The sequence below is a fragment of the Odocoileus virginianus genome, chromosome 16 (assembly GCF_023699985.2).
Source record: "Odocoileus virginianus isolate 20LAN1187 ecotype Illinois chromosome 16, Ovbor_1.2, whole genome shotgun sequence".
Taxonomy (NCBI): domain Eukaryota; kingdom Metazoa; phylum Chordata; class Mammalia; order Artiodactyla; family Cervidae; genus Odocoileus; species Odocoileus virginianus.
Genome location: NC_069689.1, coordinates 696,024 through 717,070, shown reverse-complemented (window position 1 = coordinate 717,070; position 21,047 = coordinate 696,024). Strand labels below are relative to the sequence as shown.

Genomic DNA, 21,047 nt, shown 5'->3' with positions numbered 1-21,047 from the left:
ACCCGAGATTCTGGCTAGCCTTTCCGGGCCTGGCCTAGTTCACACGTAGCTCTCCACAAGCGGCACTGCTAAGAAAAACTTTATTAATAAGGTAGGGAAGGGAGAAGGCAAGGAGCCTGGAGATGGACACACTGGTACCAGGGGTTACAAACAGTAAGAAACACTTTATTATAACTTTACAACATATAAATAGCTTGGGTCAAATCTGTGCTTTCTGGCAGCTGGGCATCAGGTCTCCTCCCCTGCAGGCTCCTGCCTTCCTTCACATTGCACTGTTCACTGGGTGGCTCTGGCCCTGGGGCCGGTGGTAGAGGTTGGAGGAAAGGGGCCGGGCAGTCCAGTCCCGCTCTCCATCTCTGGTGCAGTGGCCGCACGCCTGTCATCTGCTTGGGTTGCGGCTGGTGTGGAAGGACCGCTCCTCAGGGGTCAGACCAGCAAAGAAGGGGTGCAGCAGGGCCTCCGCCAGTGTGATGCGCTGGGCAGGGTCAAATTCTAACATCCTCCTCATCAGGTCAAACAGCTGCACGTGCTCCAGAGTGTCTTGGAGCATATAACTCTGCTCAGGGACACAAGGTGCCTCAGTGTGATGGCAGGCCGGGGGAGGCCACAGCCGGTCCCCCTCGCCTCTGGGAAGCCTTGCTGCATGGCTGAGGAGGCAGGATGCCCCCCGAAGGACTACTTCTGCCCTCCTGGACAAGGAGTAGCTCTTTGCTTTTCGAGCCTGTAATCATGTCTGCTCTGAACTTGTCAGGCTACTGGGTGTCGCTGGCTTGATGCCTCTGCCCCCATGTGCAAAGTTCTGACAGGTGGGAGTAGACAGCACCTCTGTGAAATTCAGTTGTCCAAGCAGCAAATGCAGTTGACAGAGGCTTCCTGGCCATGTCTATGTCTTCCCCCACCCTCCCCTCAGTCCTGCCTACTGAGAAAAGAGGGAGCAGGAAGTAGCAGGGTCTTGGACATCTGGCTCTTTGGATGCCCCCCGATTACATCAGAGCCACCCTGTGGGAAAGGGGAAGAGCTAAGGGCCCCTCTAGGGCAGTTTGCAAGAAGCCTCACTGCCAGCACCCGACAGCCTTGGGCACAGCCGCCCAGAGCCGGAACAAGGCGGCCATTTCCAGCTGCCTGGCCTCTGCTGTGTCTGCCCAGTGCCTGGGGGTTCGTTGCATGCGCTGAGCTGGGGGAAGCCAGAAACTGACCTTCAGAGGTTTGCAGTTCTCCTTCACATAGCGGCCGTCAGAGCTGTTCTCATCCCAAACCAGGCCCCCTTTGTAGAAATATTTCTGCTTCCTGAAAACAAAAGACAGGAAGGGTGGAAACTTAAAGTGGGAAAGACAGCAGCAGCGTGGAGAACAGCAGCGAAGCAAGGCAGGGGACCCTGGCCTGACCCAGCAGGAAGGTCTGGGCAACAGCTTTGCCAGGTCACTCTGAGGCAGGAAAGCCCTAGGGAGCAATCCTTACCTTGTCCGGTGGATCATGTGTGATGGGATGGGCCCTAGGATCTTCTCCATCATCACCAAATGCTCTCGGTTCTCGTGGGTCTGTGGAAGGGTGAGGGACACAGCAAGTGGGAATCATGACAGCCTCCGCCCCCTCAAGGTCCCTCGGAGAATAAGGGATAAGAAAGATGGTCAAGGTCTCTCCCGGCCCCAGGAGACGCAAACCCACAATGGGACAGCAGCCCCAGCCTTTCTGACCTGGTGGCAGCCTGGGACCAGGGGGGAAGCCAGCCTCTTCCCTCAGGGTGAGACTTCCCCACCCGTCCAGTGTACTGCATGATGACAGCTCATTCTGGCTAGTTCTTCTCTTTCCCTAGAAAGTGCCCTGCCCCAGCCCATCTCTGCTCACTCACACTGTGCCCCTTGGCTGGAACACTCCTCCCACCCTAGTCCTCCTTCCCTGATGACTGACTGCAAGAGTCCCCGAGTGTTCAAGCTACCCTGACTGACCTCTTCCTTCGCAAGCACCTACAGCCCTCAGGAGTCTAATCTCACAACATGCTGGTGAGTGGGTGGGAGGGAGTCCCTCCCACACCAGGCCTCTGCAGCTTAGGGTAGTGGGGTGATGAGGGAGAGGCCTTACCTGGAAGAGTGTGAAGCCCCGGTAGTACTCAAAGAGAATGCAGCCGATGCTCCAGACATCACAGGGCTGTGCCCAGCCCAGCTCTGAAAGCCAAAATGGGGTGGGCTATGAGACTCAGCTCTGTGCTCCCAGCCCAGAGGTCACAGGGCAGCTACCACGCTGTCTGCCAAGACTCCTGGACAAAACCCAGCAGAAGTCCCTTTCTTAAGACCAAGTCAACAGCCACAGAGACTCAGGACACTGGCCCCAGGTGTGAACAGGCACCACACTCCCTGTTTTCATAGCCTGCCAACAACTGCCTGCTTTATCGGGCTGGGAGCTGCAGTCACTCACCAAGGATCACCTCAGGTGGACGGTAGTGACGGGTGGCCACGATGGTCGTGTGATGCTCATGGTCAAACGTGGCACTGCCGAAGTCAGCCACTCGGATGCTGGTGTTCTTCACGGACTTCTCCTCACAGCTCTGAGGGACAGGGAAGGGAGCCAGGTCAGGAGTCTGTACTGGTGGGTAACCAACTCCTGGAACAGGGCCTCGACCATTACCCCACCAATAAATACCTTGTGCTCATTGTAGAGGGTTTCAAACTCAGAATTCACAAACAGGATGTTCTCTGGCTTCAAGTCTGTGTGGGTCAGTTGGTTCTCATGTAGAACTGGGGGAGCAGGAGAGGAGGGAAGCAGACACTGAAAACCTGGGCTTCCTCTCTGGCCCGCCTGCCAGTGCTAGGCCAGCTCCCTCCTCCAGAGCCAGCCTGCTAGAGCCCTCAGCCCCTACCCTCAGCAGTGGCAGAGGGAGAGGACCACACTGTGTCTGCTCTTCCCTCTCAAGGGTTCTCTGTACTTATGAACTCAGAGGGTTCTAATTCTTGAGGGGGCAGGGGAGATGCCTTCCATTTAGAAAACCTCCTTCTACCTGTCTGCAGGGGACCAGGTCTCTCAACAAAGCTGCAGTATCAGTCTTGGAGTGGTTCCCTCTCCCAAGCACCAGCTACATAATTTGCAAGGCCCAGGGCAAAATGAAAATGTAGGTCTCCTTATTCAAAAGTTACTTAGAATCTCAAGATGATGGTAGGAGAGCATTAAACCAAGCACAGGGCCCCCTATGAAACGATGAAGCCAGTGCTGCCTTTCTCCCCTCACCCCCTGCCCTGAGCAGGGGGAAGTCTGCCTTTTCCCTCCAACCCTGTCCCACCAACGGCTGTACCCTGCCACTCATCACTTTTCCCATCTGGTACTCAAGACCCTCCCAATGGTGTAGCCCATCTCTCTTGACATGGACCCTCTCTTCACCACAGTGAGCTGCAGCACATGCCAGGCTCTGTGCCAGCATTGGGTGGCTCACCTGGCTTGGAACGCTCTCCCTGGTCCCGTCACCTATGCAGACCCTGCCAGTCTAGCTCTAGGTCTAGCCGCCACCTCTCCAGTGAGCCTTTCCTACCTGTTTCAACCACTACAAATCCTGCAGCACTGAACACAGGTACCACCTTAGAGGCTGGCAGACAGATGGGAAATAATGGTGAGACAGACGGGGTCTGTGCAGATAGGATCTGTGGGTGGGATCTACCAGGTCAGTCTGTGACCTCTTCATCCTATGCAGGAAGGTAGGAATGGGGCTGGTACGGGGGTAATCCTAGAGCATCTCTCTCCCTTCTTCTCTTCCGGAGAGCCTGGGGTCAGAGGCCAGCTCCAGAGGCCCCTGGAGGGGACTGCAGCCTCTCCATCATCACAGATTCCTACTTGAAGGCCTTTCAGCCAAAGGGGCCCTAGTGTCTCAGGCCCAGCAGAACAGTCAGCAATGTGTTGGAGCAACTGATGGGAGGGCAGGGCCCCCAGGTGCCTTTGCTGCAGACAGGAGGCTGCCCCTGCTCCACTTGAGGGTGGGAACTTACATCTAAGGGCGTGGCAGAGCTGGTAGGCCATGTGCCGGACATGTGGTAGAGGGTAAGGCTGGAAGTTATTCTCCTTTAGGAACTCAAAGGTGTTCTTGCCCAGGAGCTCAAAGGCGATGCACATGTGACCGTGGAAGTTGAACCAGTCAGACATCAAGACGCACAGGCTGGAGAAGGACGGATGGGGCTCAGGGTCTGTGCTGGGGGGCTGGATGCCCACCCGCTCCCTCAGGTGAAGACAGTCCCACTCCCTCCCAGGTTGCTGGGTCACAAACAGGATGCAGATTCACAAAAAAGAAAACTATGGGCACAGTCCCTGGTCTCAGAAAGGTGGAGTAACCAGGCCACTCCATAGGACGAGCGCCTTCTGCCGAGCTTCCTGAGTCTGCAGGGCTCAGCACAGTGCTTGGCGGAGGTGACTGCTCCGTGTCTGTGTGCTCCTTTGGATATCTCCGACTACGTGAGCATCCCAAACAGTTTGGGGTTTATATCTTGTCTAATGCCCACCACAACCCAGTGAAGCCTCTTAATTCAAATGCAGGGCAAGGAGGCCACCTCAGAACATAGACTTGGTTGCAGTGGAGCCTAGACTGAAACCCAGCTGTTCCTTCCAGCAAGACTCACTCTCCAGACCCCACGTCTCTGGCTGTCGGGAGAAGGCATGGTGCCGACCCAGCGAAAGGGTACTGCTTGGCCTCACTGAGTCTGGGCCGCTGGGTTGGACACACACTGACCCCTAGGAAGCTTCCCGCCCATCCCCTGCCGATACTCACAATTTGTTCTCTTTGTCCTTCTCCTTGATCTTCTTGAGAACGTTGATTTCTAGCCGGGCGGCCTCCCGGTACTTGCCTACATTGCGGATGATCTTCAGGGCAACCTGAGACTTCCCTCTGGACCGGGGAAGGAAGCAGCAGTCCTCATGAGAAGCTATGCAGCCCCTCCCCCACCCTCCACCCCAACCTAGCAAACTCCTCGCAAATGCTACTTAGGACTCCAGGAACAAGGGCTGCCCTGAAGACAGCAGATTCTTGATGCCTAGCCTGCCTCACACAACTCCAGACCTCTACCTGTGCAATATGAAGTTGCTGTTGACAACCGTGCCAGTCTTAGGTTTTTATGATCTCAGCTGCTGCCACCTCCCAGGAGGAGTGGGCAGAGAAGCAGAGCCCTATCCTGCTGACCAGCACCGGCCCTAGAGCTTGCTCAGTTACCTGACCTGGAGGCCAGTCAGTCCTGACCCTGGTCAGAACCCTGGTCATCCCACTCAGAACCCTCTGCAGCACCTCCTGACTTTCCTGAGCACATCACCAACTCTACACAAACTGTTCCTCCTGGGGTTCCAGGAGGGAGTGAGAGCCTGGCAGGAGGGAAAGGTGCCAGCAGAGGCTCTTCCCCTCACTGAACCCCAGGACCGATCCCTCAGCACACCTCCTGGCCCCACCTGTCTCAATACCAGCCGTGGCATTTGTCAGAGACCCCCCGAGCACCAGGAACCCTTATTCAGCGTCCAATGAGGATTTTAATAATTCCTGCTCCATACCTCCCACCTTACCCCCAGCACCACCCCTGTATGCCATGAGCAGGTGCCCAGCAGAGAATAACTGGGGAGGTTAGGCTGTCAGGCCCAACACTCTCAGGGAGAGCCAGTGCTCAGATGCCCAGTGGGAAACTAGACTGATAAGCCCTGGCCCACAAGGGTGTGGCCTAAGGCCTCTGGGAAGCTGGCCGTGGTGCCAGAAAGGTTCACAGGTCAAAGGGCAGAGGCATCTTCTAGAACACTGTGCATTTTTCTCATCCCATTTTCCCATATTTTCAGAGTAGGAAAGGGCCTCAGAGGAAAAGCCATAACTCCAGACTCCTGGAACAGCATCCCTTAATAGCATTCCGACCCTTGAGATGAACTCATCACTTCCACACAGCTACTGCCAGAGTTGGGCAGCCCTTCCTTTTGTGGAGCTGAATTCTGCCTTCTCACAACAAGCCCACTGGCCAACTCCCTCTGGACTCCCTAAAGATTCCCTGAGCCCTAGGCCTGCCCTTTAGTGACTTCAAAGGCTCGCTTCCCATCTAGCTGCTCAAAGTGGCAGCCCAGAGAGCCCCCAGGTGCCACAGCTCTCAGATCTGCCACCTCTCACCACTGTATCGTCTACATGTCCCTAAGCCCACTGGTCCCAGCCCTAACTTCTTGGGCCACATGGGGTCTGAAGAGTGTTTAAATGGGAACTGGGAGCCCAGGGAGGCTTCACTGGTAATAATCACTACCTTAGATGGGGGTCACATGGCAGGCTGAATTGCTAGGTTTAACTGTCCTCTCCAGGCACCCCTCAACATGGGAGCGCCAAGTAGAGCAGTGACCAGCTCCTCCATTCGAGCTGGGGGATACAGGCAGACCCTGAGCATGCTTCTTCATCCCTAAAATCATACAAGAGTCACGTACAGGCAGCACGTGGCTCAAATAAGACAGCAAGGACACAGGCACTTTCTGGCCAAAGCGCCATACCAAAGAGAGGCCATTTAAGGCTCGAAGGCAGTGGGTTCGCAGGCGGCAGCCTCACAGCCTAAGGGAGAGGAAGCAAGGGTTCTGGTCTCAAGGAGTGGCAAGGGATAGAAAAGTTTTTCACTGTTCAGCCTATAAGGGAGCAAGGGACCCCCGGCAGGATCCCAATACACACAGGTGTACCCCTGTTCTACCTGAGCACATTCGAAGGGGCCCAACCCCTAGCCACGCTGCAGAAGGCAGCAGCCCGCTTGATGAGAAAGCCCAGGGTCTTGTTCCTCTCAACAGGGGCCTACATGGCCTCTCAGGCAGACCTCCAGAGGGTGGAGGCTCATGCTTGAGTTGGGCTCAGCAGTACACTCAAACCCCTGCCAGGCCCCTAAAAGAGCTCACAGGAAGCAGATCCAGACCATGGCAGGGCCAGGGTCTTGCCCTGTTCTGATCTCTACCACAGCCCTGAGGAAGTGGGGAAACTGGAACAGCACCATTCAATAACCATCAGTTCTTAGGCAGAGATGCAACATGCCCATGAATCCCAGGAATTTCTCCCTATTTTAGGGAATCAGTAAAAACCCAACATGCATAGGAGCTTTGGTGCTACTCTTCGAAGAGAAAAAGGTTAAGCTCTGCCACCACCTTCAAGAACCTCGGGCCGGCTCTTCCCAGGAGGACAGCTTACCTGGCATGGTCCAAGCACTCCACCACCTTGCCAAAGGTGCCTTCACCCAGGTTCCCCACAATCTCATCTAGGAGAGAAAAGAAACAGGGCATGAGAACCTGGAGGACAGAGGGCTGGCAGCTCCTGTAAGTTCACAGCATTCAAGTTCTCAAAAACATAAAAGGTTTCTTTCTCACTGCTACACTCTTAAAAACAGAAGTTGCTAGCGTCTGTGTCATTCAGGCAATTACTGGTGGCCCCTCTAAGGCACCACGCGCAATAGAGGCCCCTCGGGCAGGAGAGGTCTCGTCTAACAAGGGGAATAGAAAGTAGAGAGGTAAAGTTTTACGAAAGGTGGCTGTACATCGCTCTTGGAGCCAATCGCCGATCCGGCACACCAGGTGGCCCTCCTTGTCATCTTCCACACTCCGGCTGCTGCGCTTACTGCTCTGTTGGCTTCTCTGCATGCACCGCCCCCCGAAACGCCATCCGACCAATCGCATGGTAGGCGGTTCCGATTGACAGATTGAGGTGTCAGTCAAAGGCAGAGGTGGAGACGGTGAGGAGCCGGTGGGTTGGTTGATTGGATTTTCCAGATCCCAGCATTTCATAAGGCACACAGCATATATAACGATAGGGATATTGCAAGGGACACGTCAAGACACAAACTGACTTCAAAAACAGAAAAGTAAAAACAGCTACAGGTATGTAAAGAAAACTCGGACATTATCTAAGAGAAAGGCGCCGCAAATGCTCAGAAAGACGCCCAGCCTCTGCTGCTAAGGGGCTGGGCCATGTGGAGAGTCGCAGGCCTGACTCCCGCCTCCACTGAGTCTCCCCCTCCCGGCCCTCCCGTGTCAGCTTCGGCCAGGGTGAAGACGCAATGAGAAGGGTGCAAGAAGACGGCAGGCCGAGCCTCGGTCTGATCATCCGGAATGGTCAGAGGCCACTCGGTTCAGCTGCAGAATGCCCAGTCTGCCTGCCCACGCGGTCCTACACATGCCCGACAGCTGCCACCTGCCCCTAGACAGCATCTGTGGCCAGACTCAGCATCACCAGCAGAACCAGTCTTTCGTCGGCAGCCCTTGCACCACCAGCCTCGAGCAGAGAAGGAGCGCTGGATCCTCTGGGCTGGTCGACTCTCCAAGGCCTACCACCACGACGGCCCACACAGGCCCCAAGCCAGCTCCTGCCCTGGCCTTGGCACCGAGGCGACTCACAGGCCAGGCCCAACCTGAGCCTCATGACAACAAAGGGCACCAAAAAGAGAAGAGGAGGAGCCACACACCTGTGGCAGTGTGCAGAGAGGGGACCAGGCCATGCCGGGTGCCTGGTCAACCCTCAACCCACGGCCACTCAGAGAAGTCACGGAAAAGCGCGGCAGAGAAGACACCTGGCCCCCCTCCACTGCTGCACCATACTCCTCAGGGGCCTCGTGGCCGGGAGCCAGTGAGGGAGGGCAGAGGGCTGGGAAGGGAAGACAAGACACCATATACCCTCCGAGACACACAACTGGCCTTCCTTCCCAGAGAGCTGAGCGCAGAGCAGGTTCCTGGTCTGAGCAGAGATCTGTACAACACTCCACAATAAGAATGCTTCCAGGCCCTGCTCTGGGCATGTGACCTGCAACTGGACACCGCCGGGAGCTGGGGGCCTTTCTGCCATTTCCTCACAGGCAGCTCATCCCCCTTGCCTTGACTGCCCCTCACATGAAGAGGTGAGGCTGAAGAGGGCGTGCCTCCAGGTCAGAGTGCAGGTCCCAGTCCAAGCTCACTGACAGATGAACCCCACCCCCCACCCATGGGCACCCCAGCCTCCAGGCCTTTGGTGAGGGGTGTGGAGAGGAGACTGCAGAGGTGGATGCAGTCCACACCAGTCAGAGCACTCAGCCTTGTGGCGGGGCAATCTCTGGGTGGGAAGGACCAGGTCAAACAGCTCCAGACCACATACCAGCAACCCTACTAAGGATCCTGAAGAAGTGTCCCTGGCCACTCGCACACGTGGCCTGTGCCTGGAGCAGTGTGGAGACAGGGAGGCCAGGGGCCAGCCAGCGCCGGAACCAGAACCCCTAAGTTGCCATTGCCAGTGGGCCAGAAGACAGAGGAGCTGGGCCCCTGCTCAGCCCTGCAACTGGACCAGACAACACATACACACAACACACACACACACCAAATGCGCGTGCATACGGCTGGCAGTACTCACCCAGACCAGCCACCTGAGAGAAGGCTAGAAAGAGACGAGGCCTTCAAGCCCCAGCAGCACACTCTGGCCACCACTCACCGAGGAGGCGCTGCTACAAGACCTGGTGCGGCGTTTGTGGCAGTGGTGGGCATGCTTGCGGGTCCGGTACGGCTCCCTCTCCCGTGACCGCCGGCGATGATGGCAACGTGAAGATCCATAGTAGTCCTCTCCAAAGGATGGGCTCCGGTCTTCACACCGGTATGTGTCGCTGTCACGGTGCTCCCGGTATCTCCTCTGGTAGGGCAGGCGGTCATGGCTGCCAAGAGTCACTGGTCAGAATTTCCTCCCCCCCAAGCAGGCTCCTGCTGCCAGGCAAGACTTGTGTGGTGGGGTCCTTGCAAAGGGCTCACAAGGGTCGCCTGTTGGAGCAGAGGCATCCGGACTATGGGAGGTGGGGAAGGGGAGCACGTGTATGTGAACTCCAGTCTCCAGACCCTGGGCTCTTGTCGGCATCCATCCAGGGCCGAGGGAGGCAGAGCACAGGGGAAGGTGGGCGTGGCGGAGGGCCTCTGAGACTGTACTTTTGGCCTAGGGGCTGAGATAAGACCAGAGACCAACCTCGGGAAAGGGCTGAGATTATGTTTCTAACCCACACTGAGGAAGGCTCAGAGGTTAGCAGGGGAGATGCTGGCCTACAAAACGGGGGAACATGTTAGGAGAAGGAAGACTCAAGGAGAGAGAAAGAAGGAGTGGCAAGGATGGCGGTGAACTGAGGCCAGGGAATGCAGGTGAGATCAGAGAAGGAGACGGAAGAGGACAGGGCAGTGATCCAGGTGCAGCCGGGCGGAGGCGGCAGTCACCTGAAGAGGCCCAGGGTGCCACAAGCCTCCAGACTATCTCCCGAGCCCAAAGGGGTAAGGAGTCCTTTCTTGTGACCTAATTCCCTCTCACCTTCTAGACCGAGATCTCCGGGGCGGAGGCTCCCTTCGAGACGGGTATCGCAATCGCCCTTCGTGCTCCCGACTGTAAGACCTCCTCCTCTTCCAGCGGTAGCTCAGGTATGGGTCTGGCTCAGGGGAGCGGTATCGCTTACAGTGATGCATCTAGGCCACAAGAAATAGAAAGCCCTGCTGAACACACAGCCAGCCACTGGGCTGCCTAGGCACTCCTGAAGAAGAGGCCCATTGTTCTGTTTGGGGGCAGCCCCTCCCAGGGGTTTATGAAGTGATGAAGAACTCTGAGGTCACAGTGGTCAAACAGCAGACAATGGGTAACACCCTTCTCTGCTGGTGAGCAAACAAACAGCTGCCTCCCCAGCACAGCATCAGTGGCCTGGTGGCCTGAGCACTCAGGGAACCAGGTGAGCCAGGACCGGTGTTGAGGCAGAATGCAGGAAGGGGCTGGTGAGCACCCCCACAGAAGACCCCCAAGAAGAAAGGGAGCCTCTTGTGCTCAGTTCCCTCCTGCTTGTCTGTAGGGTCCTATGAAGGACCTGTTCTGTTGAGCCAGAGGTCAGAGTCAAAAGGCTGCTGGCAGGGAGCCAACACACAGGAGCAAGGGGTGAAAGACCTCGAGTTTGAGAAGCCAAGTTGCCTGGTTGAGGCCCTGAACTGTACCCCACTCAAGGGAGCAAGGACCACAAATCAGTGTGAGGAGCCACAGGCAGAAATGAGATCAGCCCTCGGACAAAGAGGGGCCCCAAAACATTCCCGAGCCCACCTGAGGGTCTGGTCAAGCAGACATGGGGGTCTATCCAGCCCTTGTTCGTCTAAATTCAGTCTCAGAATCAGTAAAGATGCCAGGCGTCTTCAGAGCAACCAAGTGAGTTGCCCGAAGCCTATTTAGCACCCTTAGACCACCTGCCACTGGTGCCATGGCCAGGCAGTGCCTCACCCCCACAGGACCATTACTGTTCCCTCTTCTAAATCCCCTGATCCAGTACCCTCTTTTGTGCCCATCTCAGGAGGAGCCAGAAGGTTGTCTGTCTGGCAGGCTCTGTGTTCACAGAGGCAGGCCAAAAGGGCCCCACCTCACTATTCCAAGTTCAGTGGGAATTTATGTTCACCACAGGAAATTGCCAGGTTGGTTCAGCCATGAGCTATGTGAGGCCAGCTCCCTGTTCCACCCATACCCCCAAACGTGACACTGCTCCCTTGGGAGGGCTCGGTCAGAGACTATAGCTAGCCTCCCTCCCAATCCTTCACTTGGCCATAGCCAACCAATGGTGGTCAGTCCTGGGCTTGCCTGATGAAGCACATTTTGGACAAATCCATTGAGGCTGCCCCATCTCATGAGAAGGGTCTGGAGGAGAAAAGGATGGAACAGCTCTCCGTGAATGAGCAGGTCACCAAAGCATATCTGACAAAACACCTGGGAGCTTTCCTGGGATCCCAAGAAAGTCACTGCCCTCAATCTCCTGGCTAGCAGCTATCTTCTGCCCTCTACCTAAAAGTCTAGGCCCCAGCAAGCCTTGGAGATAAATACTTTGTAACAGCTCAAGAGGTCAGACTGCAGTTCTGTTCTGGTGATCAGCAGATTAATGTTTCACTGTTTCCCTGCCATTATGGCTGGGTCAGGTCCCCAAGTAATGGAATGAAGGCAGTATCTCACATCTCACTAAGTGACACGGAAGATGCTCCAGTGACCAGAACAAAGGCACTGCCCATCCTCACTGGGCAAAGCATCAGACCTGGTCTAGTCCACAACAGGCCAAAGACTCCCTCCTGAGACCTACAAGGTTCATGTACAGACACGGTCATGTTAATGGAAAGAGCACAGCTTCAGAGTCAGAAGTCAATCTGAATCCTGGCACTGCCACTTCCAGCTTGTGCCTTTAGGCAAGTTATCAAACAACTCCAACCTTCAGCTTCCTCTTGCAACACAGGGATAGTAATTTCTTACAGGGCTCCGTGAGGATTAAATTATGCCACCCTTTAAGTAACATGCCTAGTACATGCCTTAAGGTCAAATGCCTAGCACAGGTCTGGGCCCACAAGACGTACTGAAGGCAGCTTTTCACTAACAACATTAAAAAGGTTCTAGGTAACAACTTTGGGTCTGTGTTAAATGCCTTAAGAGCATTGTGTGTATGCATGCTAAGTCAATTCAGTCAAGTCTGACTTTGTGACCCTTTGGGCTGTAGCCTGCCAGGCTCCTCTGTCCATGGGATTCTCCAGCCAAGACTACTGGAGTGGGTTGCCATGCCCTTCTCCAGGTGATCTCGACCCTGGGATGGAACCTACATCTCCTGCATTGGCAGGAGGGTTCTTTACCACTAGCACCACCTAAGGACATTTTAAAAGTCACTTCCAAGGAACCAGAGGGGAGAGAGCTCTGGGTAGAAAACCCTGAACAAAGTCCCAGTACTGCTGTTTACTGGTCTCTTAACCTCATACAAGTCACTCTGGGCCTTGGTTACCATATCTGGAAAATGGAGATAACACAACTTCCCAGCCAACTTGGCAAAGGAGAGGACAAGTGTAAGAGCTATATAAAACACCACACACAAGGCAATCATAGAGAATATAACTTCCTTTAACACATTCTAGGCAGCTGAAATATTGGAAATACCAGATGCTCATTATTTCCATCTAGGGCTCTAGGGCCCATTTCTCATCAATTATCTCTAATTCTTAGACCTCTGCAAACAGGTTGTTAAAAGAAGGTAAGGGCCACAATTATGCTCTGGAAGGCTCTGCTCTGCACAATGAAGAAAAATGTAATGCGAAGAAAACCAGGCAGAGGATGCCAGCTTTTTTTCTGAGCACAGGCTTACATCTCATTTGCTGCTCCTGGCCAGAGAACTGGGCTGACAAGAAGAGCAGCCAGCCAGGTCAGCGGCTGCCCTCCCGGATCCCTGCCACCCCAGCGCCCCACGGTTATTTTTGGCTGACGCTGCCCCACCACTGCAACCTCAAACCTGCCACCTTGCAAGCCGCCACCACCGGGTGAAACGCTCCTCCTTTTCAAGGGCATGGAGGAGGGAAGCTGGAAGGCTGCCAACTCTGCTTCGACGGAGCCCTGGCTCAGGCGATTCCCACCCCAGCTCCACACCAGGTCACCCGCACCCGGAACTAAAGCACAGAGACTCCTGGAGCGAGGAGCAGCCCGGGCATTTGTACTGTCAGCTTGGCCTGGCCCCTCCTCAGGGCTGGAGCGGATCCATCATCACAACAAAACAAGCAGGGGGCCTGCGGCCCTCGCTCGCGTCCCTTCCTGACGCTCGGGTCCCAGAGATCTCAGAGCCCCGTCCCCCGTAACCGCCAACAGTGGAGGCGAGGGGAGACCTGGGGTGGGCGGGTGGGGGGCGGGGGAGGCAGGCCAGCTTGGGCCGGAATCAAACTTCAAGCCGCGCGGGGAAGAGGTGTCTGCGAACTAAGCCTCGAGCCAGGGGGAGGGAAGGGTCTGAAAGCCCCTCCAGGGTATCCCAGGTAGGGCCCCGACCCCATTCCGCGGGCAGGCTGCAGGGCCAAAACTGGATGGATCCCAGCAGGGGCCTCAGAGGCCTCTTATGCTCGGACGCCGACACGCGGGAGCGAGCGGTCGGGGTCTGTGGTGATCGCCCTCTGGGGAAGAAGCGGCGGGTCAGGGGTGAGAGGTCGGGGCCGCGGCCTGAGATGGGCAGAGAAGAAAACGAAAGGGAGAAGCCCAAGACCGAACCAAGAGCCCCGGGACCCACACCTAACGCGCCCTCCCCGTCGACTCACCGCCCGCCACTGCTCTCGTCACGGGCCCGGGCCCCACACTCACGGTCTGCCAGGCTCAGGCTGCTGCTAGGCCCCACTCCCCGCTCCGAGCGCCTCTTCCGCTTCCGGCTCCGGCCTCCGCCCGTGGCAGCCCCGCCCCTCTCGTGACGCAGCCGTCCTCAGCCCGGGGCTAGACCTGGCTCTGCCCCCGGCCCCGGCCGCTCTAACCCCCGACTCGAAGGCTCTGGCGGACCCGTCTTCTCTGTACGGCTCCGTAGGGCAGCTACAGAACCTGGTTCCTGTAGGGTCGAGGGGAAGTCCTTGACCGCGGTCCGCCCTCCCGCCGTGTCGCGTCGCACGTAGGCCCTAAAGACGCGACGGGGGCTCGTCCCGCGGCGGACTGCGCCGAGAGCCAAAAGGTGGAGCCCCAACCCCGCCCGTGCCCGTCTGTCCCTTCCTGCGCGCCGGGAGGCGGGCATTGTTTCGCTGTTGCCTCCGTGAAAACCAGGCGGGGCTTGAGCGCAAGGCCTGGCTCCGGGGCCCAGGAGTGCGGTAAAGATCACGGAGACTCGAGCAGACGGTCCCAACTACCGGTTATGTGGAAGAAGCAAATGAGACCTTATTCTTTGTGCAGGTTTTTTATTTTCTTTAAGCCGTGGGGCACACCCAAGTCCCAGTGTAGGTGCACAGCAGTTTGAGCCTATCCCGAACAGTCTTGTATGCGGGGTCTCTGATGGGACGGGGTCTGGAAGAAAGCGGGTGGTGGTGTGTGTGTCCTTCTCCTAGAGCATCCTTGGAGGATGGCAGTAAGCGGACCAGCATTGTTTCTCAGTTCATAAGCCCCCACCAAAGAAAAGCCCTTAGCCCCGCCGCGGCCAGACTGGGCTGCAATTTCTCTTCGAGTCACTCGGTGAACCTCTCTCCCGCGGCTCACCAAAGCCCCGCCCACCTACAGTTCCGCTCTCGGCCAGGGCGGGTTAACGAGGCCCTGTTTTCCAGATGACAAAAGTGAGGTCGAGTGTTTTGGGTCTGTGAGCGTGCACTCCCCGCCCCCGGGCTCTCGCTGGCGTCGCTAAGCGAAGCGGCCTCTAATTGTCACCGCGCCACGCCAGGGACACAGCATCCCTCCAGACCCCGCCCCTCCCCGGGAGACCACAGCGGAAACCCGGTACCCGCCAGCCCTCTCCCTGGCCCGGTCCCGGTCCCGCCCCAGTGAGAGCTGGGCACGCCCCTGACGCGAGGCGCTGCCTCCCCGCCAACCTAGCTCGGTAGGAGCGGAGCCGCCCCCTCGGAGTTACGAAGCTCTCCGGTGTCTAACCTCTGGCTCTTCTTTAAACTGGCGTCTGGTGGCGTGGCTTGAGCGAGGGCTTAGTACCCCAAAAATCTCCACTAGTTCCACCATCCCTACTGGAAGTAAACAACCGAAGTAAAAACGGGGTGCTTGCTACACTACTGCAGCCTGAAAACCGGCTCCCGGACCCCCTTCAACCAAATGCACCCAACTCCCCAGTATAGAAATTCAGGAACCGCTTCTAGTGTGCAGTTGGTGACCGAGAGCCCGGAAGCCTGCGCCCCTAGATTCTGCGCCTTTAGGAGTCCAAATTGCCATTCTTGCCTGGGCCTCGAAGCTTGGCCCATGGCCTGTGGCCACAACAGCCAGGTTTCGTCTAAGGGTTTCATCCACTCAGTCGCGGTGGAAGGACTCTGATATCTCCTCCCACCTCTTCGTGTTGCCCGCAGATCTGTGGCTCCTAGAAGCCGGGATCACGTTGGCAACTGAGGGAGGAGCAGCTCAAGGAGGTTCCTGTCCCTAGCCCTGCTGTGGGCACCAGGCTCTGAGGGGGTAAGTTGGGCCCTCTTCCCACTAGCCCTCCTGCCATGGAGAACCCAGGAAAAAAGCAGAGCTTTCTTTTTCAAAAGTAAAATAGAGGACTTCCCTGGTGGCACAGTGGATAAGAATCCGTCTGCCAATGCAGGGGACATAGGTTCAATCCCTGGTCCAAGAAGATTCCACATGTCTTGGAGCTAGAGCCAGAGCTCTAGAACCCCAGAACTGCAACTACAGAAACTTGTGCACCTAGAGCCTTTGCTCTTCAACAAGAGAAGCCAAGCAATGAGAAGACCGTGCACCCCAAGGAAGAGTAGCCCCCACTCACCATAACTAGAGAAAGCCTGAATGCAGCAACAAAGACCCAGTGCAACCAAAGAATTAAAAAATAACAAAATTCTTTTCTCTTTTCAATTTCTGATTATACTTTTGGAGAGGGTTGGTATTATAATTTATTTTTTTTAACTTTTTATTTTGTATTGGGGTATAGCCAATTAACAATGTTGTGATAGTTTCAGGTGAACAACAAGGGATTCAGCTATACACAAACATGTATCTATTCTCTCCCAGCCAAACAGAATGTGGCTTTTCTGGTAGCAGTATTGAAGGCAATTAACTTAAAGCAGGGCTTCCCAAGTGACTCAGTGGTAAAGAATCTGCCTGCCAATGCAGGAGATGCAGGAAACATGGGTTCAATCCCTGGGTCGGGAAATCCTCTGGAGAAGGAAATGGCAACCGACTCCAGTATTCTTGCCTGAAAAATCCCATGGACAGAGGAGCCTGGTGGGCTAGTCCATGGGGTCACTCCCTCTCTAAAATCTTAAGTCCAGCAGCTGTCCTGCCTGAAATTCTACCTTAGAGCCTCATTCTTTTGTTTCTTTGTTCCTAAAAGAACACAAACCTAGAAGAAAGGCAGAGTATCAGGCACTTGGAAAAAGTAAAGTATGGGTAACCCCTTCACCCCTAGTTCACCCACCCCACACCCCTCATTCCTCCAGTGCTGGATGGCTGAGACCTTGGCAATGGATGGCTGAGAAGCTCAGGGCCTGGGACACCTGCAGAGAAGGTTTACTCCACATCCTCCACCCCTTAGGTCCAAGCTCTTTCTCAGAGCCTCAACCCATGTGCCTGCCAAGTCTTTTCTGTGCCACCAAGGAGATGCCTCTGCCCCGCACCCTGTCACTAGCCACCTGAGCGCCACAGCAACTCCAGCCCCTTTCATCTCCCTTGTGCCCCCCTGGGCTCTTGACTCAGCTTACCTCTCCAGACCCCAGCTTTTCTGATCCCCTCCTTGTCCTGCTGTTCTTCCTCTGTCTGCCACATCCGTCTTTGCCCTTTCCAGGACAGTTAATTCACCTTCAGGCCTTAGCCCAAGGGTCATCTCAGGAAAGCCTTCCTGGGAGTTCCCAGGGAGGGTCAAGCGCCCTTCTCTCTGCTCCCACAGCCCTTGGTGGCTGTGCTTCCTCGACACAGGCCACACAAGCTCAACAGCCTGGCCTGTGCCACTCCCCACTGTGATAAATCCTCAGTCCTCACCCTCAAACCAAGCCAGGCAAGCTCAAGGTCTCAGTAAGGGCTGGGGGCTGCCCATAGAGAGTCCCTGCCTCTAAGTGGGAAAGACAGAGCACCCAGCCAGGGTGGAGTTATGGTGCTGTGCCAGGGGGAGGTGGGGGCAGAAGCAGGTCCTCATGGTCCACTTTGGAGATGATTTGTGTGATGGTGAACCCGAGGGGGACAGCTGAGGAGGGAGCTATAGGAACCTGAGCCTGGAGTTGGGAGAGGAGAGTCAAGGTGTCTAGAAGGGAGAGGTCCTGGTGGGTGGAGGTACATCCCGAGCTGGGGCAGGTTGGGCATGTATGTGAGGAGTAGGCAGGTCAGTTGTGGGTAAGGCCCCCATCTTACAGTTGAAGCCAGAGAGGTGCTGAAGCAGGGACTTGAACTGAGGGCTTCTGACCCCCTATATCAGAGCTAAAATACAGCATCTCCCCAAATGTGCCCTTGCCCCCTGCCACTGCTATACTCCCACACTAGGAAGGACAGCAGCAGAGTGGGGGAACGTGGGCCCAGGTCCCAGTGGACTGTGTGTGACCTGGGGCAAATGAATCCCAAACTCTGAACTTCCGCCCCCCGACCCCAAACCCAGGAGGATCAAATGAACCCACAGTTGTTCAGCATTGGCCAGGCCATAGTCAGCACTCACAGATCATAGAATCTGTTGAAACTGAGAACTGTTCAGTGAGGTTGAGGCTGGTGTTTATTTGAAATCTGAATCACCAGGGAGCATACTGGGTGAAAGGTTGGGGTTGAAGGGTTTAAGTGCCTGCTCAGCCCCAGGGCTCAGTTTCCACATCTGAGGAAGGGCCTCCCCTCTGTCCTGCTGTCAAGACCCATGGAAGCAGGACCCCATGAACTGACGCCTGGCCTTGCCTGCTGTCCCCATCACACACATCGCCCCTGGCCACTGGAGTATGCTTGCCACTGAGCCCCACTGAAGGATGCAGGTGAATGTAGGGGAAGTGGTGTTCCAGGCTCTGGGGCCCCTGCTGAAGCCTGGCTGCTCTTTTCCTGGCAGGTGCTCAGACAGGGCCCCTGAGCAAGACGGAGACAGAGATGGATGTGGTTGGCAGAGAGCAGGTGGCAGTGGGCCAAGCTAGCTGGCTGCCTGCAAGCAGCACTGGAGGCCCTGTCTGGGCAAGCACAGGTGCTACAGAGGTGGGAATGAGAGCTGGGACTCAGCAGGGCCCAGTGAGCTGCTGGCTCTGAAGCAGAAAGTAAAACTCTGGTCCTTTCCCCCGATCCTCCTTGCTGGTCCAGAGCCCTAAGGATGTTGCCTGAGCAAACAAACTCCCCTTACTAGACTGAAAACCCCAGAATGCTCAGGGCTGGGGCCCATGTCTGTCATGTTCTCAGGAAGAAGTCTTGTCAGGGTCTAGGGCATCCAAAGGAGACAGAGGAAAATGGAGTCCCTAACAGGGCTACCATGTTGAAAGTGTCATCTGTGAATGGACCCCTTGGAGGTGTCTGGTGCATTGCCTGGTGGGGCTGGGAGCAGCAGACAGACACAAATGATGGACCAGGTAACCTCTGTCCCTCCCCTCCCAAGAAGAGTAAGAGGGAGGGAGGTAGTTGGTTTTAGCTCAGTGGACAGGAGAGTTTCCTCAGAAGCCCAGTCACCGCTGGGGAAGCTTCAGTCCCCAGGGAGGGAGAGAGGGTTATGCAAACTGAGGCTTCTAGAGGAGATATCCAGCACCCCTGCCCCATGTGAGCCACCTATGATGGCCTAGGTACCTAAGCCTTTAGTGGCCTGGGGGGTCTCAGCCCACAACTGACCCTTCTAGAGCCATGGCTCTCTACCAGGCCGGGGGGACCCTGGGGACCCAGTTGACCTGCCTGCCAACTCTCCAGCATCCCACAGCAGCATCCCCTGTACTTTTCCTGGAGCTCCAGAACCATGAGGAGCTGGGTGGAGAAGGGGATGTGTGTTGAGTCCAACTGGAGGTGGAGGGTTTCACATCTAGAGCCGGCAGTGACAACGGCTGCGCAGCTCCTCAGAGCCTCAGGGCACAGGTCCCTACTGGGCTCCCAGCTCAGCTTATCGCAGCTGGTGGGGTAGGCAGGACCTGCTTTATCAGGGGCTAGACACTGCCCTGCCTGGGTGGGGGATGTGTGTGGTGAGGCTGGACCCGCCCTCTCCAGGGGCTGGTGCTGCCTTCAGCCCTCCTCCTCGGCCCCCCACCAACCCAGCAGGTGGAATGCTCTGTGGCCTGCCTGGAGCAGGAGAGGCACCAGCTGTAGGAATCACAGGGACAGAAGGAGTGGAGGAGGCCAGACAAGGACACAGAACACAAGTGATGGTGCGGGAGATGGGAGAGGGGTGGAGTGGCAGAGGATGGGCAGAGAGTCCCTTCTGTTCCCAGTTTCCTGCTACTGCAGACAGAAGTGGAAAAGGCCCAGCTGTGTCTGGACCAGATGAGCCGACAGTCCCCTGGCCCTGGGGGCCCCTGAGATAGGGAGGACCAGAGGCCCTCTTCAAGTGGGAGCCTGGTATGGCCCTGAACACTAGCCCTCCTACATGCTTCATTCCGAGGTCTTCATTTTTGGAACAGTAGCTGGGGAAGGAGGGCGGTGCAGGAGATGCTGTTCAGCCCAAGAGGGACACCTCCTCCCTACATTTGGGAAGAACTTGCCATCATCCAGCTGACTCCTCTCCAGCTTCAGATGGGAAAACAGTTGAGCAGGCAGAGAAGAGCTTGTTCAGGGTCCTAACAGTGGGTCTGAAGACTGGGAGGAGCCTCTAGACTGAGCATACCTGCAGGAGATGCTGGTACTAGGCCAGGAGCCGTGGTGGGAGGGCCTCAGGGCCCAGACAGAGTATTGATGGGGGCAGCTGAGATGCCTGCACAGGCTCAACCTTCCTGCAGAAGCCGCTGTTGAAGCTCACCCTGGGGGGCCACAACAGGGAACTTGTCAGCCCTGCAGGGAATCCAGGTACTAACTCAGCCAGGCTGTGGCCACCTGTGCCGGGGGGCAGAGAAGCGGGGGGCCTGGGCCCTGTCCTTGGGGATCCTGAGGTTGAGGGGCCCTAAGGACACCATGCAAAAGAGAATGATCAGGAGGGACAGCTTGGAGCAGGGCCCCCCCACAGTTCTACTCTGGTGAGCACGGTTCACATTGTAGGTCCACTGAAACAGCACCCTCTGCTGGTGGGCATTGAGGAACTGTCCAGCCTTAAATCATTTGGTCCAGAGTTGAAGCCGCCTCTGTGTGCTGGGATGGTCAGGGGTGGGCTCCTGGAAGGGCTGAGTCTCAGAGGATGTGGAGGTCAGGAACTCGGGAGGAGGGAGCTGCAGGGCTAAAGGCCCAAGGGCTAGCCTAAGCAGACAGATCGCACGCAGTGGAGCCCCTCCCCCACCCTGAGGCTGAACCATGACTCTGGGCAGAGTGGGGGTCTTCACTGGCGAACAAGAGACTCTCAGAGGAACTGGGCCAGGGCCACCAACAGCTAGGGGCCTGCTTAGAGCAGCTGCAAGGTGAAAAGACAGCCTTGTGTGGCCCTGGAAGCACAGTGTGTCTGGCTGCTTGGGGAGAAATTGGTTATGCTAGCAGTGCCGGGGCAGCCCTGGGCCAGGAGGCTGGCTCACCCCTCAGTATCAAGCTGGGCTCGGGTAGGGGGTTCTCTTCTGACACTGGTGGGATGGACTGCGGGCAGGAGGTGGGCCAACCTCTGTCA

At 56.5% G+C, this 21,047-nt stretch overlaps 1 protein-coding gene across 2 annotated transcripts; it reads right to left on the bottom strand.

Moving 5' to 3' along the window:
• Positions 1-144: 144 nt before the first annotated feature.
• On the bottom strand, positions 145-14,354 carry CLK3 (CDC like kinase 3). Of its 2 annotated transcripts, none has more exons than XM_020873575.2 (13): positions 14,054-14,354; positions 10,256-10,407; positions 9,404-9,620; positions 7,488-7,584; positions 7,145-7,211; positions 4,742-4,858; positions 3,969-4,135; positions 2,638-2,732; positions 2,413-2,542; positions 2,080-2,162; positions 1,459-1,538; positions 1,197-1,287; positions 145-556 (listed from the first exon to the last, which is right to left on the bottom strand). In XM_020873575.2, exons 2-13 carry the CDS (start codon positions 10,405-10,407, stop codon positions 380-382), a joined length of 1,473 nt encoding a protein of 490 aa, XP_020729234.1. In that variant the 5' UTR covers positions 14,054-14,354; the 3' UTR covers positions 145-379. The 2 variants fall into 2 exon arrangements, with proteins under 2 accessions (XP_020729234.1, XP_020729236.1); XM_020873577.2 differs by having other exon boundaries at positions 14,011-14,118.
• Between the last annotated feature and the right edge of the window lie 6,693 nt (positions 14,355-21,047).

Coding starts and splice junctions, on each gene's coding strand:
- CLK3 (XM_020873575.2), bottom strand. CDS start 10,407: ATGCATCACTGTAAGCGATACCGCTCCCCTGAGCCAGACCCATACCTG. Junction 7,212..7,487: donor CGATTGGCTCCAAGAGCGAT/GTACAGCCACCT, acceptor TTTCTCTCCTAG/ATGAGATTGTGGGGAACCTG. Junction 4,136..4,741: donor AAGGACAAAGAGAACAAATT/GTGAGTATCGGC, acceptor GTCCTTCTCCAG/CCTGTGCGTCTTGATGTCTG.